The 20,571-nt window shown below is 27.2% G+C and overlaps 1 protein-coding gene across 1 annotated transcript in view; it reads left to right on the top strand.

The window, feature by feature from the left end:
• The first annotated feature begins 852 nt into the window (after positions 1-852).
• Acj6 (abnormal chemosensory protein 6) overlaps positions 853-20,571 on the top strand; it is a 31,856-nt gene continuing 12,137 nt past the window's right edge. The window contains exon 1 of the mRNA XM_074237457.1: positions 853-1,020. Coding sequence (XP_074093558.1) covers positions 853-1,020 — 168 coding nt within the window. The remainder of the gene's footprint in view (positions 1,021-20,571) is intronic.

Below are 20,571 nucleotides of genomic sequence, written 5' to 3'. Positions count from 1 at the left end.
GCCACAACGACAATGAGATAAAATAGCGGGGGATGTGATAGAGTGTATCCGCCACTCTCTGGTGGCCTCGCGAGTGCGCGCAATTCAGGCTGAAAGACGCCGGTTGTACTCGTATATTCTCGGCACAAAACCCCCAGAGTCTCCAACCCCCCGATGAATGATAGAAGCGTGGTGGAAGCCGGTTTATCCGCAGAACATGTCGCGTACTCCCGCTAAACAGTCGATCGCTAATTTTCAACGGATCTTTTATTCTTCTGTGCTAAATTTTTCGGTGGATTCACTCCTTGTTGTTTGCTTTTTAATTTTTTGTTGTTGTTGATGTTTATTATTTTTGGTTTTGGAAATTAATGTTAATATGTTCTATAGACGGTGATTTGTGTATCCAATTAATAAATATTTAAAATAAGTAATTAATAATTTGGTGTAAAAAAAAAAAATATTAAAATGAAATGAATTAGTGGTTTACTTAAACTGTTTTTAGTGTTTATCAATATGTGTAATACCAATTGATGGTAATAATGTATTTGCTTACTATAAACACATGTGTTAACGAACAAACAAAAATGATAAGTTGCTTATGTAGTGGCTGGGCGATCCAGCTGAGCAATGACAGAAATCACCATTGTTAGTTTATTGATAATATATTGATGCTGTGATTTGTTGATGTTGTTGTTGTTATTGTTGTGCTGGAGAAACGGATTTATTTTTAAAAAAACGAGTACAGCTTTGAGGAAAGATAAGACACATGTGCAGTTAGGGTTTGTTGCTATTTACTGATAGATATATAGATGAAAATCGAATTTTATAATTTTGTATTTTTAATTGGTTGAGAGACAAGTGAAAGAAGTGAAAATGATGTACTCACCTGACAAGATGATGGGAAGTAAGGGTCTTCATGGGACACCCATTTCTGCGCCCGGGTGCTTTCCTTCCGGAAGATACTCGCCGCCTTCTTATCGTTCAGGCCCAGAATCCATGCCACCTCCTCCGCCGCCGAGACGATGCATGCCCAATCCTGGGGTAAGACACATGTTTTATATTTTTATTTTATTACTAATATTTTTCAAATTCTTAAATATTTATTGGTTTAAATATTTATTAGTTTTGTTTTATGAACGTTGCAAAAATATGTGGATACAAAAAATAAAGTTTACTTGAACCAAGAACATTTCTTGAAAAATCTAAGTTGTTTTGGCGCGAGTAGAATTTTTTATGAGACAAAAAAATATTTTTGGCTCACTCAAACTTTTTTCGGCCAAGAGAAATTTTGTTTTCTTAAATATTTTATTGAGTCAAGAAAATTAGTTCTTTAATGAAGATTTTTTTTACGTGAAAGAGCGATTTTTATTAGTTGAATTTCTGATTTTATTTGCAAAAATTTTTCGTGTAAGTCAAAGCTTAAAAACTTGTAAATTACTTGCAAAATATTGTTTCAGTAGAAAATAGTTTTTTGACCAAAAAAAATAAATTATTTTACAAAAACGTAAACAGGAAATACATAATCAAAACTCAATGCAACTGGTGCCGTCGCGGTAACAGAGATACTCATAGATTGTAAGCTTCAGAATTAAATTTGATTACAATACATCATTACGAATCATTACGGCACTGATAAAAAAGATAACTTGATTCACGAGAAAAACATCTTGAACCGAGAGCATTATTTAAAAGAGTTTAATCATTTTGAATCAACCAGAAAAAATATTAATCTACGTAAAATTTTGTACCAAAAACAATTTCTTAGTTCAAGAATTTTTTTGCTTGATTTGAGATGACCATATTTTTGAAAATGATGTTTTTGGTTCAAGATTTATTTCTCTTGAATCAACTTAATTTTTCATCAGTGTGTTATAAATTTAAAAATTAAAAAAATAAATTCTTGAGATTTATTTCTTTAATAAAATAAAATTTTAGTCAAATGTTAAAGTTAAGTGCGAGTATTAAAAAAACTACACGCAATATAATTCTAGAATATCGAGCCAGTGAGGGTGACAGGAGTTATTCTTTTTACTGTAAAAACTAAAGGATTTTTATAAGAGGGTGAAGTATAAAAGTATTTTTTAATTAAAAGCAGCAGAAATTGAAACACAACTGCTGAATTTTCATAAATATAAATCTTTAGTTTGAAAAAATGATTATATTTTTGAGGACAATAGTCATCTTGAACTACTTTCAAAATTTCCATTTGAATATATGAGTTTCAGTGCATATATAGATATCTTACAATATTTGTATAATTTTTGACCCTGTTATTAACAGTTGACTGCTATCTTATGCACTATAAATGCATTACCCAAGTAAACAAGCTCACTCTTTCCCTTTATTTTTTAAATAAATATTTAGAGAATACTTGTTACCGTTTGAATTTAATCAATTATTAATGAAGTATTGTCTGATAGAAATAAACTTCATAAATCTATAAATTACAAAAGTCAATTTTAGATAGCAAATTAATTAATAAGCAGAATAATAATAAAAAAACACTCATTTTATTGATTTTTAGAGTGGTTACAGCATAAATATTTATAGACAACTCTACTGATTTATAGACTATGATATATACAAGAAAAAAATGTGAAATATGGAAGTTTATAATTGAAGATAATTGAATTATTCCGAGCGTCAGTTTAAAACAAGAAAAGCGAAAGGACAATATTCCGTCGGTGTTAAAAGACAAACTTTTGAGTTTCATCAAGTTTCATTTCCTGTATACAGCGAGGGTTAAAAAAAACCTACAGTTTAAGTTCATTGCAATAATTATTGTTTCAACGTTTTAAGGGTTCAACGATCTTTGAAATTAATGTAATTGAAGGGGTTAAAGCCAACAAAAAAAATCATATATTAACTTTAAAAAAAAAAAAAAAATAATAATTTACTTGAGTCAAGAGAAAAATTTTTAAATCAAGTGAAATTTACTTAAAAAAATTTTTCTACTTCAATCAAGATGATAAAGCTCTTTAAAAAAAATTTGCTTAATTCAAGGATTTTTTTCTTAAATGAAGTTAATTTTTTTTTTCAGTGTATAAATGATGTGCAATTTGTATTGTTTTATTAATTTTTTAGTGTAATTAATAATCATTTGTTACAAAAGCTTGAAAATTTGATTTACAAAAGTTGATCATACGAATTAGGACAGTGGTAAATCGAGTTAAGTACTACCGTAAGTAACTGCGTTTTTGTTCTGTATGAAGTTTACTCACTTCATTAGTGCAATATCATTTGCATTAAATTATTAATTCACTCTCTTTACATTTAGTTTGATTAATATAAAATCATGGTTGATTCATTCTAAAAAATTTTATGATTCTGGAATAAAGTTAAAAATTAATTGAAGCCATTCAAAAGTTTACTTTAAGTTAAAAATTAATTTCAAAAATCGATAAAAGTTTAAATTTAAATTCTGGATTTACTATTAAAGATACAAAAAATTAGAACGAAATATTTTTTATAGGAAGTTAAATTTTCTTTAAAAAAAGTCTTGATTAATTTGACTGTATCTTTCAATCCTTAGATAAAATTTAAATTTCAAACATTTATAATTATTTAAATTTCAAAAATATTTGCAATCATTCAATTGAAGAGTTTGTAGCAATAAAATTCACACTTTGCCAATTATTTTTCATCATGATATTTTTCACATTTTTATAAAAATATTACAGAATTAAATAAAAAAAAATTTTTTTTTTTTTAAGAATTTGATGTTAAAAAAAAAAATTAAATTAACTATTAAAAAAAAAGTAAGTTAAAAAATTTATGATAGTAAAGCGATATAAAAATTAAAATACTAAAAGATATCTATAGTGATGGATTTAACAGTCTGTCCTCATTACTTCAGTCTCCCCCATTACTTCAGCAGAGCAGTGTTGTGGTTTAAACCACAAAGTCTTTAGTTTATTCATGCGTCGTAATGGGATAAAAACGTTTGGTAGCTCGTCGTTTGGAGTAGCAAGATGAGATTACGCAGCTATTCCGTGTGCACTCACTCAATAAGACACGATCTGAATAGACTTAATCGTCTGTTATTTTTCCCTTTCATTATTATTGCAACTGATACCTGTTACACTAAAATCACTTCGAAAATTTATTAATAAGATAAACAGAGAGATGAGTGTTATAGAAAAATATCGGAAATCGAATAGAGAGTAAGAGTTTTCTTTTTTTAGATATTTATTGTGCTTATGTATCATATATTTAACGTACCCATGTTTAATGCATATCGCTTTTAAACTTTCACATTCAATTTACATTTTATCAATTAACTGTCCCATGAATCATATATGTCACATCACTATAAATATTTTATCTACTATGAATTTATTCAGCTGGGAAACTTTATTGGCTTATATCTGATTTAAATGCTGAAATACATTGTCTCCACAAAACTGTCCGAGTTATCGCTATTATCTTCTTCATGACTATTATTATTGTTGTTATTATTTTTATTATTATTAGTAATATTATTATTCATAAAAATGAAGGCAGCTATCACATTTATTATTTATGAATTTATTATTACTTATTCATAAATTTTACTCGATGAAAATTATCGCCGCAATTTCACTGATTATTACTGTCACTGGATATTAACAGTCAAATATTACGTTAATAAATAATATTTTAAGAGAAGAGATGGCTTTATACAATTATACTTATAGATATTTACTGCAATAAACAAAAAATAATACAAATTACTTTTTAAATTTCAGCTGTAAAAATTTTAAAGTCAGTTTTATTTTTAAACGTTAAATTTTCATCAAGTTTCAATTTTTTAACATTCGAAAGAACTTTAAATTAAATTTTGATTTTCTAAAAATTTAAACAGTCCCTATTTCAAAAATAAAATTTTCAAAAAAAAATTGAATATGTTTAAAAAAAAATCTTTTTGTAAAATATTTTTCAGCTTCTCAAGCTTCAAATTTTGAATGAGTACAAAAATCTATCAATAGTTAGACTTTCAAGCTCTTTAAGCTTAAAAAATAGCAGAATCTTTTAAATTGTTTCTTCCATGTTTATGTTTAATTTTTGAGTTTTTATTATAAGATTTAAAATATAGAATAAATAGACTAAAACTCTTTTAATTTTCTTTAATATGAGAAAAATGAAAAATTTACCGCATGTTAACTAAAAAATAATATTAGTGTAATTACATGATCATAAACTACGAAAAAATTCATTTATGTCAGCAAAATATATATGTAGGTACACAGTACTAAGTATACTAAAATAGTATATATTTATCTATAAATACATGCATACACACATACATACTTGTTTCCACGTGCGTTTCAAAAGAGGGAGTCATCGGGAAATGACGAGAACACTGTGGTCGCAAGATTGCATAATCGATACCTTACTGAATAGAAGCATTTGTACAAGCCCCTTGCACAGGTGTTTTTGGTTTTAATGACGACAGTGCATCTGTTGAAAAAAAAAAACAAAAATAACACGATATTAATATATGAGATCTTCAATAAAAATATCATTAAATATAAATTAAAAAAATTCATATTTTATTATATTAGTACAGTGAAATATTATCAAAGAGTTGAAAATTAAAATATAGAGTAACTTGAATGTCGAGTGATGGATGTGAAGAAAAATTCAGTTGTCTGACCGCTGAGTGGCTTCTCTACTCAACAGTCGATAGATATGTATAGTCAGTATGTGGATATGTATGAAAGAATCGACGGAGTAAAATACTGTAGGGAAGAATATAGCATGCAGCACAACAGCAACGATCACTAAGCGAAAAGGCAACCAACTCTAGTATTATTCTATACTATCTAGTATTAGATACAACTCGGCAGGGACAGGGAAAGGGGGCATAGAATAGAAATACCCACGGATCGACTCCGCACACGGGGCACTGGGGACACATAACGCTCTCCACTTACATCCAATCACTCCTGATTTATATTTACTACTCGCTTTTCCCTTATTTATTGTGCTTGAAGGAGACGAAGAGAATAGTAGCGTTAATTTGTTTGAATTGAAAATAATGGTAAGATGGTACACGCAAATAAAAAATATATGGCCAGTTTCTCTCATTTTCTATTTTCTATTTTTTGTTTTTTTTTTTCAGGATTCTGACGTATTATTTGTTGATATATGAGGTACACTTGACATGTTTTAATATTTTTTAAAGTATGACTTAATGACTATTTGATTATTTTGCTTCACCACTTTGATTAATGATGATTATTTATTAGTCTAGAAGTATTCAAATTATTATGAATATTTTTTTTATTTTATTAGAAAAAAAAAATAATAATAATAGTAAGCAATATAATTTTTCATGCCCAAATGTTAAATAAAAATAAAAATTATCTAGGGATTCATAATACTATTTTAGGTGTATTTAATTAAAACTTGGAATTTTATTCGATGAAAAACTTGTGAATTAATATATTATTAAAAGCTCGTAAAAAAAAAAGTTGAGAATTTAAAATTTAAATACAGGGAAGCTAGAAAAAAATGAAATTAGCAGAATGAAGAAAGAAAAATAAGTAAATTTTATTAAAGTAAAAACTTATTGAGAAGTGGTTGGTATGAAATAAAAAAAAAAAAAATTAGAAAGTTACGAAAAAGTATTGCGTGACTGAACTAATTTCACCCCTTCGTACAACTTTCCTTTACCACACACTTGTCATCATCATTTCAACTACTTTGTCTCAACAATTTTATTTCAACCACTTGTACACTCCCCCAAGTCCTAAAGTAGTTCCTTCCTATTCCACTTAGTTGACAATCCTCAAATTAGTAGAAAAATCCTCTTATAATATTTCAGAAACTCATTTGTCTCGACAGTGACACACGCAACGTGGATGGGTGATTATTTATTTTTATATACCAATGCACCTCTCATATTTTTATTATTATTTTTTTTTTCTTTATATCACTCATCTATATTATTTTTGGTAATGTACAAAAATGATTATCACGGATATACTTGAACGCTTCAGAAAATTATAAGTATTGTTTTTCGAACAAAAATAAAGAAAAAAAACAAATATTGTATAACATTATTTAATTAAAAAGTTCGTTTCAATGGAACCGGAAACGCATGTTATCTATAATGACTAATGACAAAGTTCATACATATTATTGAAAGTGTCAATTTATTATTTTGACTTGAATTTATTTAACTTCATTAAAATCTTCTGTTTGATTATTTTATTCTTTTCTCGTATTGTTCAAAATTTTTTTAATAAATTAGAATACCAATATTTTATTCAAAAATCAGTTTGGTTTAATTTTTCGCAGAGGAGCATTAAATAATGAAAATCAATTATTTATAAAAAGTAATCAATAAACAGGTATATGAATTTTTATTTATGAATGAATATTAATTGAATTATAATGTTTGAACTCTATTTCACGTTATTAATTAAATCAAAGGTGTTAAACACTCGGCTAATAGCCGTAACTACACACAGTGTGAACCAAAGATTCAAACTTACATAATTTGTAAAAAAATTTTGAACCAATAAAATCATTAAAAAAAATTTTTTTCAATCAAACAAAAAAAAATTCATAAACTAGAAAAATATTTTGGTTTAAGAAAACTCTACTTAGTTCCAAAACTTTTTTATTAGTGTGTAGAAGAAATAAAGTTTTATCAATTTTACGGCTGAAAAACGAAAAATGTTGAAGAGTTAGTGTCTGAATAATAAATTATTGTATAAGATTACCAGTTTTCAGTCTAAAATTACTTGTTCCTTCAGGATAAATTTTTAAAGTTTAAATTTAAATTATAAAACTGTTTAATGAAAATATATTTATCCAATATGTTTTATCGGAATCTATTTTAGATGATTAATCAAAATAAGTCTCTGAAAATTAATTTAGCTTTATCGTAATTTTATAATAAAAATTTTCACTCGGATTATTTTTAATCATAAATTAAAAAACTGTTTGAAATAAACGAACAAATATAATTATCGAAATTTTATTAAAACATTACATGGATTGATACAAAATGCGCACTAGCAGAGTAAAAAATTTATAAATACGTGAATATATCGGACTTTAATACAAAAAAATAATTATTTATCTAAATTAAACGAATGATAACCGTTGAATTAATTAAAAAAATTAAGTGAGGATAACAGACAAATCAGAAGACAATAAAAATAAATTTATTAAATTTTGCCACTAACATAAAAGCACTAACAATAAAAAAACTCTTTGGCAGCCAGAATGGAAGTAGATATCTCAAGATTACTAAAAACTTGCAGAATTATATTTTCGGAAATCGGAGTGAAACCATTAACTTCCCAATTTAAAAAAAATCATTGATTTTCTTAGCGGGAAGTTAAAAATTAAATAGTTTGAAGTTGTTTTAATCGTACTGATAATGGTAATTGGTCACACAATAAATAAGACATTCAATAATTTATTTATTTAACTTAATGAGTTTACAATCATGTAATGTCATAATTATCGAAATTAAATGACAAAATAATAGTTAAATATTAAATTTATTGTTGTAACTCGATAAAGGTCCTTTTCCCTTCCATCCCCGTTCTTCGAGGGCTAAATATTCACAGGCACTCTGCTCTGATAGGAGGGGCACGCACGCTCCGGGGATACCGCGTAGGTATGATGAAGTAGGGTCGCGTACTATGAGGGAAGATCGTAAGTATTATTGTAATTATACACTTGGGTTTATTTCCGGTGTAACTTACCCCTCGAGAATGGGTATGAAGGAGATATAAAAGCCAAGTGAAATGGTCAGGGACTTATGCCTGCTAAAGTATGAAACAGATAACTGAAATGTGGAATAAAAATAATAATGAATTTTATTAAATCGCGTTGGAGCCGGAAGTCGGGTTTATACCTTTTCTTACCCGTTAATACTATTCATTTTTTATCCACATAAACATATATATATATATATATATATATTTTTTTTTTTTTTTTTTTTTAGTGTATTAATTTAAAAACATTTTTAAATCCGAGAAACGAAAATTCATATTTTTTTATTAAATTGTTGTAAAATTTTTTATTAATTTTTGGTCATTGTTACAATTTACATTTTTAAAGAAATCACGAAATAAATATTCAAAAGTTAGTTTCCAAATTTTTAGAATCAAAAAGTACGCACTAAAAAATGTTCAGAATATTTATTAATTTCAGAAATAAATAAATTTCGGAATAAGATTTTTTTGAATTAAAAATTTTATACTTTACTGCAGAAAATTTTTGGTAAATGTTGCTACAGTTGTTAATTCATTTACTAGACTTATTAGTCTCTTGTATTAAGTTAATTTGTTTATCAATGCATTGATAATATTTATTTTCGATATCGAATTTAAAATACTCGAAAAAATTGTTTAATTTTGTTCGAATAAAAGATTAAGATTGAAAGGCATTAAGATTCTATTTATAGTAATTAATATGTCATATGACTATGTCACTGTCGAGAATTACCAATTGTCAATAAAAAAACTTTATAAATATATGATAGAGTACTAATTCAGGTCAAGAACTTTCTGATGATACCAAATTTAACTATAGAATCTCACCTTATAATAAAAACGGCTGTCACAAATTTTTTTTCATTCTCTAAATTATATATAATTTTGATGCGTCAATTTTTTTTTTAAGTTTTTCAAATCAATATTTTTACTCCTAAAGAACTAACATCAAACTTTTGTCAACGTAACATTATTTAATTATGTAATTTCTACATATTCATATACCTGTAAATTTAACAGTTTTTCTGTGTAAATTTGAAAACATAATTATTAATTAAATATCCCTGGAAACCGTTTGATACCTTGAAAGACAAAAATTCAGGTCAAGATCTTTTCAAAGTCACCAAATTTAAGTGAAAAAAAATTCTATTTGATTATTTAAATTCATCAGAAACAAAATTTTTGTCATTTTTTTAAGTATGTAGACTATCATAATTCATTTATTGATCGAACATAACTAATGGGCCCCAAAATATTTATCACTTAAAATGATAAAAAAATTTTACCATACTTCAAAGTGGGTTGTCCTCACTCTTCCCTTAGTATATTATTATTTCACTTCACATACATTAAAAATTAAAAAAAAAAAAGTTAAAGTCAAGCCGGAAAAATACAAAAAAAATTTGATAAAATTATTCTAATAGTCACTGAAAATAACTAAATATAAACAATTTTTAGGACAAAATGCATAAGATTAATGTATTTGACAACAAAAAAAGGTGAGGGTTAGAAAGCAATCACGGGTTTTTGAAGCAATATAGTAAAGTGTACGGCAATGGACACAAGTGGCCCTTGTGAAAATCAAGAGTCTATGATTATGACCATATGTTATTTGGGGTTCCGATTAGTATCGTGATGGTCCCTCACGCCAGTTAGTCTTGAAAGATTAAAAAAACCACGAACGTGTATTGTACTAGTATGTGTAATATATATATAAAATACGAAATAAAATACAAAAAAATAGACAGTGTGTACACCTGTTTGGATGGTGCGTGTGCAGAGGTCGACAAGGTGGGTTAGGCAAACACATCAAACCTACGGGATGTGTGTCACTCTTCAAATAGGCACGCGTCCGACGTAATCCGTTTGTGTTTGTCACTTGTGTGTATAACAACCAGATCAGATATATTTATGTATGTGTGCAACAAAAATGTGTGTGTGTGTGTGCGTGCGTGCGTGTATGCGTGTGTGGAGGAAGAATGAGGTGGATAGTAGGTATGTCAGGTAAAGTCTACTTCTATGCTACATCACACGAATATATATACCACGTCTAGGCGATCGAAGTCCGACGTTTCAACGGCGCAGTCTCGATATCAAAATATCACAAGCGTGGTATGTATATAATAGGTCGATTTGACAACAGCGAAAGTGCTCGTTTAAAGTCTCAGATGACTTAATTCAATGAGAGACGCCTCTGTTATTATTTTTAATATTTACCTTTTTATGAAAATTATTTTTTTTTATTTTATGCTAAAATCCTTTTTTTTTTATTGCATTTTGACTTAATCAAAATTATGCTGAGGGAAGAACCTACGCGATAATTGAATATTAAATATTATGATTATGAATAAATTATTATTTGTAATAATTAATCACTCGATTGGAATTAAACTATACAAAGCAGCGACGCTCAATGAAAATTTAAACTGTTTTAAAGTTTATTTTAAATAATTTCAATTTTCACTCATCTACTTTAAAAATTTTAAATTGTTTATAAATAACAAATATTTTATGAGTTGTTTGGCATCCATCAGGATTCGAACCTATTCCTAGCTAGTGATCAAGTTCAAGAAACTAAAAAAAAAAATTTTAGTTATAAAATAAATTTTTTTGATTCGAGAATATTTTTACTTCGGGAAAGACTATTTTTATTTTCCTCATTAATGTTCTTGGTTTATGTAAACCTTTCTTTCTGTGTAATATTATTATTTTATATCTAATTAAAGTTTTATTTAAAAAACTATAAAAGCTTAAGGTAAAAATCCGAAAAAAAAAAAATAAAAACAAAAATAATAATAATTATATAAAAAAAAATAATTTTATAAAAATCGTGGGATTAATAAATTTTTTTCTAACATATAAAAGGTATCATTAAAGATTAGTAAAATGGAAGGAATCAAAGATTGTTATAAATTGGTTTTATCTCGTCCTTTGAGACGTCTAGCAGTTTCCCGACGAGAGATCCCTTAATAAAATTATCGTCATGTCGGGTTACGATCACCGCGGACAAATCGACGTTTCAATTTTGTTAATGCTCGTTTGTATCCCGCAGGGATCTCGTATAAGAGAGTTGAGTTGAGTTAACTCGAGCTTGAGTGGGCGGCCCTTGTTGTCATGATGATAGAAAGTAAAGCTCTGGCAATCCTGAGGATCTAACCTTTCGAGGGAACCTTGTACCTCTTACATTTTACCTATCTATATACATAAACATACCTTATAATATGTATACAATGTATACGTATACCAGCAGGGATAGATGTGGTCGCTGATAGTGTCGTCTATCTCTCAAATTTCGACGATTGGGGTGTTACTGACACGTGCTAGGCGTCCCTTATAACTACAATACGCATTGTGTTCTTCTGCCACGCGACTAACCTGTCACACAGTTTACATTTACATTGTCTTCCGGATGGATGAATAAGCATCTATTATTCCACTTGTATTCTGAATTTAAACTCAACCTATGGTATCTTATCACTAGATTATGATGTGTAGATCTTAATATGGATATGAATATAAATGAATGTACAAAATCACTCTATACTTGAGTTATATTGATTCTTAACGTACACACTTAAGAATTATTTATTTTGTTGTCTTCAATAGTTTGTTGATATCAAATTACTAACGTTTCGTTGCTATACTACTGTATCAGTAGGTTGTCAGGGCAAAAGTAAACTTTACTCACTGATAAAAAAAATAACTTGATTCAAGAGTTAAAAATCTTGAACGGAGAACATCATTTTGAAAAATTAGATCTTCTGGATCATTCTACAAAATAAAATTATTTTTACGGAGCAAATCCGCCAGTCGTTTTCAAATTTTATCAATTTATTCTCGATATAAAAACAAAAATCTCTGAAAATTTGGGCCCTAAATATCAAGTCTTTTCGATGTAGTGATTTTTTTAATTTCGCCAATTGTCAATTTTTTTAGTTTTTCCGAGCAGAAATTATTTTAAAATGCGACATTTTCTATATATATATTTTTTTGTATATTTTTTTTGAACTCTTCGAGCTCCAAAATACAATTTTTATATATTTTCTTCACCTGAATTCGCTATAACTTTTCAATGTCTTCTATAGTATTCGGCAATAATTAATTTCTGATAAAATTTCGAAGCAGTACTGAATAGATTCGGATTTCTTGGTCGATAAAATTTGTTTATTTATTTATTTTGTTTTAAGCATGTGAACGCGGTTATATATCAAATATTTATCTATGTAATCAAAAGAATAAGGAAAATTTTGTGACGGGTATATTGTGATCAAAAATATCGAAAAATCTTTAAGTCAAAGTTCTTGTTTCCATAATTTGTAATTTTCAATAGACCCATAGTTATTACGGATTACAAATTTAGAATCAAAAATAAAAATTCCTTTACCAAATAAAATTCATTTAAACTGAAAATAATTTTTCAATTTTTTTGCGTGATTCAAGATGATCTAATTTTTCAAAATAACAAAATTAACATATTATTTAAAAAATGTATTTCATATTTATGCTCTAAAAGTCAAACATTTTACCGTGCAGCTTAATATGTAAGTTCATACAGGCTCATATTAAAACTCATTTTTTAGAATTGGGTTGTTAAAAATAACAGTCTAAATGCAGATGAATTCTAAACCAAATAATGAATAATTAATTAATAATTATTTTTTTAAACAAAAAAAAATAATGAATAATTATATCCTGAAAATTATTACGACATTAACAATAAATGTTTCGATTTATTAAATATACTTTTTACCCTTTATTAAACGGATAAAATTAGAGTTCATGGTCATAACGAGTATTACGATTTATTTGAACGTCATAAATGTACTCGCAATAACATACTATACAGTGACGGAATAAATATACCAACTATCAACTACACGGGAACAAATAGAAGTAAGGCTAGTATAGTAGTTGCCGGACAATTTACTGCAAGCATTGATTACAAGTTATATATTTATGAACAAATATTATGTGTATATATACGTGTCACTGATACATTGTTACGGTGCTTAAATGCTCAATAACCTTATGTTTTATGTTAGGATTCATAATAATGCTACTATAACCCCATACAATCATTGGTGCTTCCTAAATATCTTATACTTTATATAGGCTGCGTACTGCATAAATATGAGGGAGACCGTGCTCGCAAATTCAATGCTCTATTGATCAATTGACGATCACTGATTCCATAAATTTGTATGCCAACATTACATGCATTACTAAATCGTGAAACGACATATTTTTATGCCAGTTTAATTTTTGTTCATCAATTTACCTAATAATTAATTTACAATTACGTAAATAAATAGTATTTATTTTTTTATTTATTCAGAGCAAAGAGAAACTTTTCAAATGACATAAATCAATTTTTCGCTTGATGTTTATTTTTAAACGTGAATTAATGGAATAATTCAATGATAGTTTCATCGTAGTTTTTTTTTATCATATCATACATTTTTATTTATAATATTTATATTTCACTCGGTCGCGTTTATATAAATATAAAAATCGAATTACTTTAATTGACCGATATATTTTAAAAACGATTAAATTCAATTTTTACGGAGATTAACGTGAATATTTAAATGAAAAAAATAACAATAAGAAATCAGTTGTAATATTATTAAAATTTATTGATTTGACAATTATTTGTTTTTTATTAAGTTGTTTAAATTATAAATACTTTTTTTTTTATTGAAACTCGAAAAGAATTTATTAAATTAATTTATAAAACTTTAAAATAAACTTCGAGATGGCGTTTTTTATTCACGCAAATTTACATTGCTTGAATTTATTTTCACTGTCAATAATATTTTATAAGACTTGAAATTTGGAAAAAATATTTCTTTTGCCATGTGAAGATCAGTTAAAAACGAATTTCACAAAATCTCCAAAAGATATTAACGATGTTAATTCTAAAAAAATTACATTTTTTAAATTGTAAATATTTCAGTTAAATTTCCAATTTAGTTTTCTAAATTCATTTTTATAATACGTCAGTTGTAGATTTTTTTTAAGCTTTATTTTCAGTAACAAAAGCCTTGAAATTTGACTCATTAAATTACACTTGAAATGTCCTTCAATGTTTTAGCTCCGATAAATTTTAAAGAATTAATAACCAAAAAATGTTCTTATCTTTAACCCCATAAAAGATTTTACAGCTAAAAAAAGTAAATTTAAGAGAAATAAAAAATGAGGAGCAATTTCAAGTTACCATCTCGACCGACTACGATGAAATAACATTGAAGAAGGCATTACTATTTCAGAAGAAAAACTCGAGTCACGACTAGAGCGCGAGAAGTACCTAAGAGCCCAGCTAAAGGGAATTTATGAAATTTCGTAATGTAATATTCCGATTCGCAAATGCCATGCGCTACTGCTTAACTTACATATCTATGATTTTAAAACTTTTTTGCTCTATGTATTATTTATTTCCAGATATGTCTTTTTCCGAGTACACCTAAATACACATTCACGTACTCGAGCGCAATAAATAATATTTTCGTCTCATCGTAGCTCTGAAATGAAATTACCCCGTTTCGAAATTTCAAATTTCGTCACAGTCGTATAAATATAAAATAGCTAAGATGAGATATTTTATGAAATGAAATTTTGCGTTAATAATAATAATAATAATAATAATAATAATAATAATAATAATAATAATAATAATAATAATAATAATAATAATAATTGTAAATAAAAATCAGTGTTCTCTGGTCCAGAAAAAGGGATTGCAGAATACAATCAACATTGAACAAGGATATAATTTAAAGGGGACAAGGCAGCTGAAGGCTGAGAGGGATCTGTGTAGTCTCGTGCAGTAATAAATGTGCAAAAAATCAGTGATTTTGTAGCCGCTATTGAGACCACCGAAGCTGATTGGCCACATTGCGTTCCGCCCCCGCAGCCCCGCCAATCAGATCCGACGCTCTCTCACATCGATCGTGCACCATCCGCTATAGTCGGCCGCCATACTAAACTTCCTCGCATGTGCCTCTACGTATAGTACCTTCTACGCTATCCCGCTATCCTCTCAAGCAATACATCCCTCTATGTTTATAAATACATACATACACACATATATATGCAAACGTGCCTATATTCACACACTAACATTTACATACATTTATACATACCCATAAATACACAACAGATAGAAATGTATCTATCTACATTCTACATGTATCCTACAACATACAACATATGTACACTTCGCTTTTCTCTTCAGAAAGATGTACCTAATAGTTTAGCCGTTCCATAAAAAATACACATCAATAAATTACCAGTTAAAATATATGTGCAACAAAAACGCACAATAAATCTCTTCACTAGATCATATTTTTTGATTTTTGTCGTATTTATCTGTTATATACTTTGTACTTGGTTAAAAGTGAGTGATTCTCATTAAAAAAAAATTTTTTTTTCAAATACACGTCTAAATATGGCCTTATTGGGTCATATGTGACCATATATGACTTAATAATATCATAAATTGATTTAACAATTGATTAATAAAGAAAAAATCACATCAGCTCCTTCAAAAAAGATGAAAATTATTTTTATTGCAGTAATATACTTAAAACTTCAAACTCAACTCTCTCGTTAGGAGAACATTCAGCGATTACACGCCATCTGACGGAAATTTTCACCATTATCTTTGGTTACTTAATTATACATGGCCATATAAAAAAATATTTTTATGGATTAGCATAATGTTAAATGTACTAAAAATTATTTTCAATATGGAGAAAATTGTTATAAACAAGTTTTAATTCAATCCGGAAGTTAAAGCTACTGTATATTTCATAAGAAAGAAAATCTAATGGATGAGTATATATACATAGAGGTCACGAAGTCTTGTCATTACGGGTATGTCGACTGCTATTTTACAATAATTACAGACATTCGAGTTATACTCAAGATGTATAGTTGTATTGGTTTTATTTTTATTGGACTTGTCTTGCTAGTTTATTTTTTATTTCTACAATATCGATAGCTTCTTCTTTTTCGGTTTGCTATAGTGATTTGAAAATAATCTTCTGAAAAATTTTCTGCCTCTTTATCCACTACACATGGGTGATAATTAGTAAAAAAATTTTTATCGATAAAACTAATCATAAAAATTGACAAATTATAATCTAGAGTTCATAAAAGATTTTATAAATGCATTCCCATACAGAAAAAAAAATTTACTTGAATCAAGTAAATAATTTTGAAGAACTTCATTTTCTTGATTTGAACAGAAAAAATTTTAAACTTAGAAATTTTTCTTGGCTTAAGTAAATCTTACTTGATTCAAGAATTTTTCGTCTTTATTTAAGACAATGAAACTCTTCAAAATTATTTTCTTGGTTCAAGTTAAATTTTCTTTTCAGTGCAAAAACTAATACGAAATCATAATACGGTAGTATATTTTTACTCCTGTGATTCTAATATATATTTAAAGTTATATACTTGAGTTAAGAATTTTCCATTGATAATAATATAATTTTGATATCAGACTTTTTATTGTTTTAAGGTCGTAACATGGTTTTTATTATTATAAATAGTAAGCTACTTTATAAGGGAAATAGAATCTGTGTAGTTACTAAAATTATTACTAGGTCTTAATGGATCCACAGTTCTTGGACGTACTACTTAGTAACATGAAGTATGGTAATTACAGTAGTATAGCAATATTATGTTCTGACTATCATAATTAATGCTACTACACATGAGTAGTAACACCGCCATCTACAGTAATTTTCTTCAATCAAACTAGGATTATTGTTAACGGCTTGCATAGGGAATTCTATGCCAAATATATTAATTTAAGACTCATTCATTTCACTCAGCAAAAAATTTTTAACCGTTTTTCAAATAACATTTCTTACAAAAAAAATCGAAAAATTTTTTACCATTTTTCAATATCAGCCTCAAAATGAAGATTTCACACTTTAAAAATTAATAATTCACATATATAAAATTTATATTCAGTAAGTTAAATGATTATTTAACAATGTTATAAAAAATAGTATGACAGACGGTATAAAATCCCGTGGCACACCAAGACTCGACAGGTGTTCAAACTTCTTTAAACGAATCCGATGAATAAAATAAATGGGTTGACAGTGACGATAAAGAGAAGTTCCTTCGATTATAACAAAAGCGAGGAAGCATAGTCTGGCTCCTCATTTGATATTAACACGGCAGCGATGAGAAAGGAAAGAAAGATAGGGATAAGAATAGAGGAAAAGCTAAGTAAAAGAATGAGAGAAAGCACGATGGGTGATGTGCAAGTGAGAAGAGAAAGAAAAATAAAAAAAAGGGGGGCAAAAGAGACAAGTGTAAAGTGCAGGGGACTTTGAACACGACTTCACACTTTGACTCGCAACGACCGTGAATCTAGGTAATTATCAGTGAAAGTTTGCACTCTTCTCTCTTGCTGAAACTTATTCCGAGTCACTTGTCTTCCTTTAACTAATTCTCATGAGAATCTCAAGATGAGGTAAAAGAAAAAATAGATTTTTACTATTCAGTACTCTTTGAATACTTATTCATTTGTAATTACTTTTTAATTGCTACAAAATATATTATTATCAATGATATTTAGTCCGTTAAAAAGACAAATAATGTATATTATATATCCATAAAAAAATTTTCTGATAGTCTGATTTGTTTGTATATGACTATGTCAGAAAATTTAATGTCTTTTTATAGCCTGATAGATCCACGGAAAAAAAATATTGTTAAAATGACTATCCAACGTTTCCTCAAAATAACAATCTGGTTTTCTGATTTAAGGATTCATTTATTTCACTTAACCTTACAGAAAATAGCTCTTATAAATATATGTATGCAGAAAAAAAAATTAACTTGAATCAAGTAAATAATTTTGAAGAATTTCATCTTCTTGGTTTGAGTTAAAAAATTCTTAAACTAAGAAATTTCACTTGGTTTAAGTACATTTTATTTGGTTTAAGAATTTTTTATCTTAATTCAAGACAATGAGCTTCTTCAAAATTATTTTCTTGGTTCAAGAATTTTACTCTTGATTCAAGTTAATTTTTTTTTTCAGTGTTAATTTTAGTTTCGTCAAAACAGGCTACTATTTTGTCAATGTGAGGATCTGTATAGTTAAGTCAACTAATTGTAACGCTTAAAATAATGATACGGATTGTCATTTTGACGATATTTTTCTCTCCGAGTCGAAATATAATTTTTGACATATTCTGATAAGCCCATACTGATATAAAAATTGAATTAATTTGGCTTGATATAGCTTCATATGTCCAAGTATGACTTGATATGCTCATATATAAGCTTGATATAACCATATATGTCCAAAAGGTGTTTCATTTGAAACAGCAATTATTTTTTTCGCTGACATTCAGACTTATTGTATTAAATATTGAAAAAAAAAAAATTCCTTTAAAGTTTGTGTCCTTAATTTCAATGTCAAGTACTTCTATTTCGACATTTAATTTTAGAGCTTACATTTCAAGTCACTTTTTTTTTTTAATTTCTACAACTTTGCTCGATTTAAAGCTATCATATTGATGAAAATTTTATTTTTAGCATATGTAATGCTTCTTAGAAGCGTTTTTAACGATTTTACTCCAACTCGATTCACTTAAATTGTATCAGCTCTCAAAATCATTCTTCGTATATTTTTGAAAATATTTAAGATACAGAGAATAGGTTTCTTTTATCAAAAAATGCATAAAAAAATTTTTAGTGAATTAAATTTTTTACAAAATTAATTCTATTCGGGTTCATATCCCTTAAATGCTCAGTTCCAATGATATTAGTTGGAAATATTAGTAAAAATTATACTATATTGCTTAACTTAATGCATTTTAACTTTTACCAATCGTTGGCTAACAAGTCACGTTAATTGACGAACATATTTTTATAAAAAATTAAAAAATTATAATAAACTATCATTTTATTCTGATATATAGCCTGATTTGACCATTTATGACCGGATTAAGTCATATAGAAAAATTAGCCATATAAAATTTTTTTATTGTATTTATTACATTATTCAATGCTGAATAATTAATAATATCGCTTTTAATAATTTATCATCAGACAATTTGGTAATAAAATATTTATAAATATGTGTATTAGACATTATATCTCATGTTAATTTAAATTTTGTTTAATTGCATGGTACTAAAACAATATTAGTACCGATATTAAAATAGCTTCACACGTTTATTGCTAATTTAGTATACAAACGACATCAATTGTTTATTTTCGCACATGGTCTAATTATTGTTGAGTTAGTAACTAAATTGTTAGGAAATACAGTGCGTTAAAAATTTATTTTTTACGTCAAATTTGATTTTTTATTCTGTTAGTTCGAAAAAATATATTTATACATAAAAATCGCGCGAAGTAAAGAGTCAATACAACTTTTAATATCGAGTACGAGTATAGAATTCAATCAATGTTAACCCAAGGGTTAATCGGTCACGTATGTCAGAGAAAAAGAAAAAAATTATGAAAAAAAAAAAAAAACAAATTCTGAACGGAAAAAATCATGTTTAAACAAAATTTATCGATTATATTGTGACACTTACAACTTTCACTCTTTGTTTTTATATAATAACTAGTTAAATCATTAAAAAAATAAGAAAATAATTTTTCCAATATTTATTTTTGTTCATATTAGGTCACTTGGAATTGAATGATTCGAAACAACTTAGAGATATAATACAAAATTGGAGTCAGACGTCGGGATTACGGAATTAAATTAACCAATAAAATATAAATGTGATTCATAAAGTAACTTGTTTAATTGGCAACGCTGTCGCGACGGCGGTATGCTCCGATTCTGTCAACCTTTCCGATTACTACGTGCACTTAAAATTTTAATTTA

Source organism: Cotesia typhae, unplaced genomic scaffold (assembly GCF_013202065.1).
Source record: "Cotesia typhae breed Kobodo isofemale line unplaced genomic scaffold, CoteBio_Ctyphae contig_11, whole genome shotgun sequence".
Classification (NCBI taxonomy): domain Eukaryota; kingdom Metazoa; phylum Arthropoda; class Insecta; order Hymenoptera; family Braconidae; genus Cotesia; species Cotesia typhae.
This window is presented reverse-complemented; position numbering and strand designations above follow the sequence as displayed.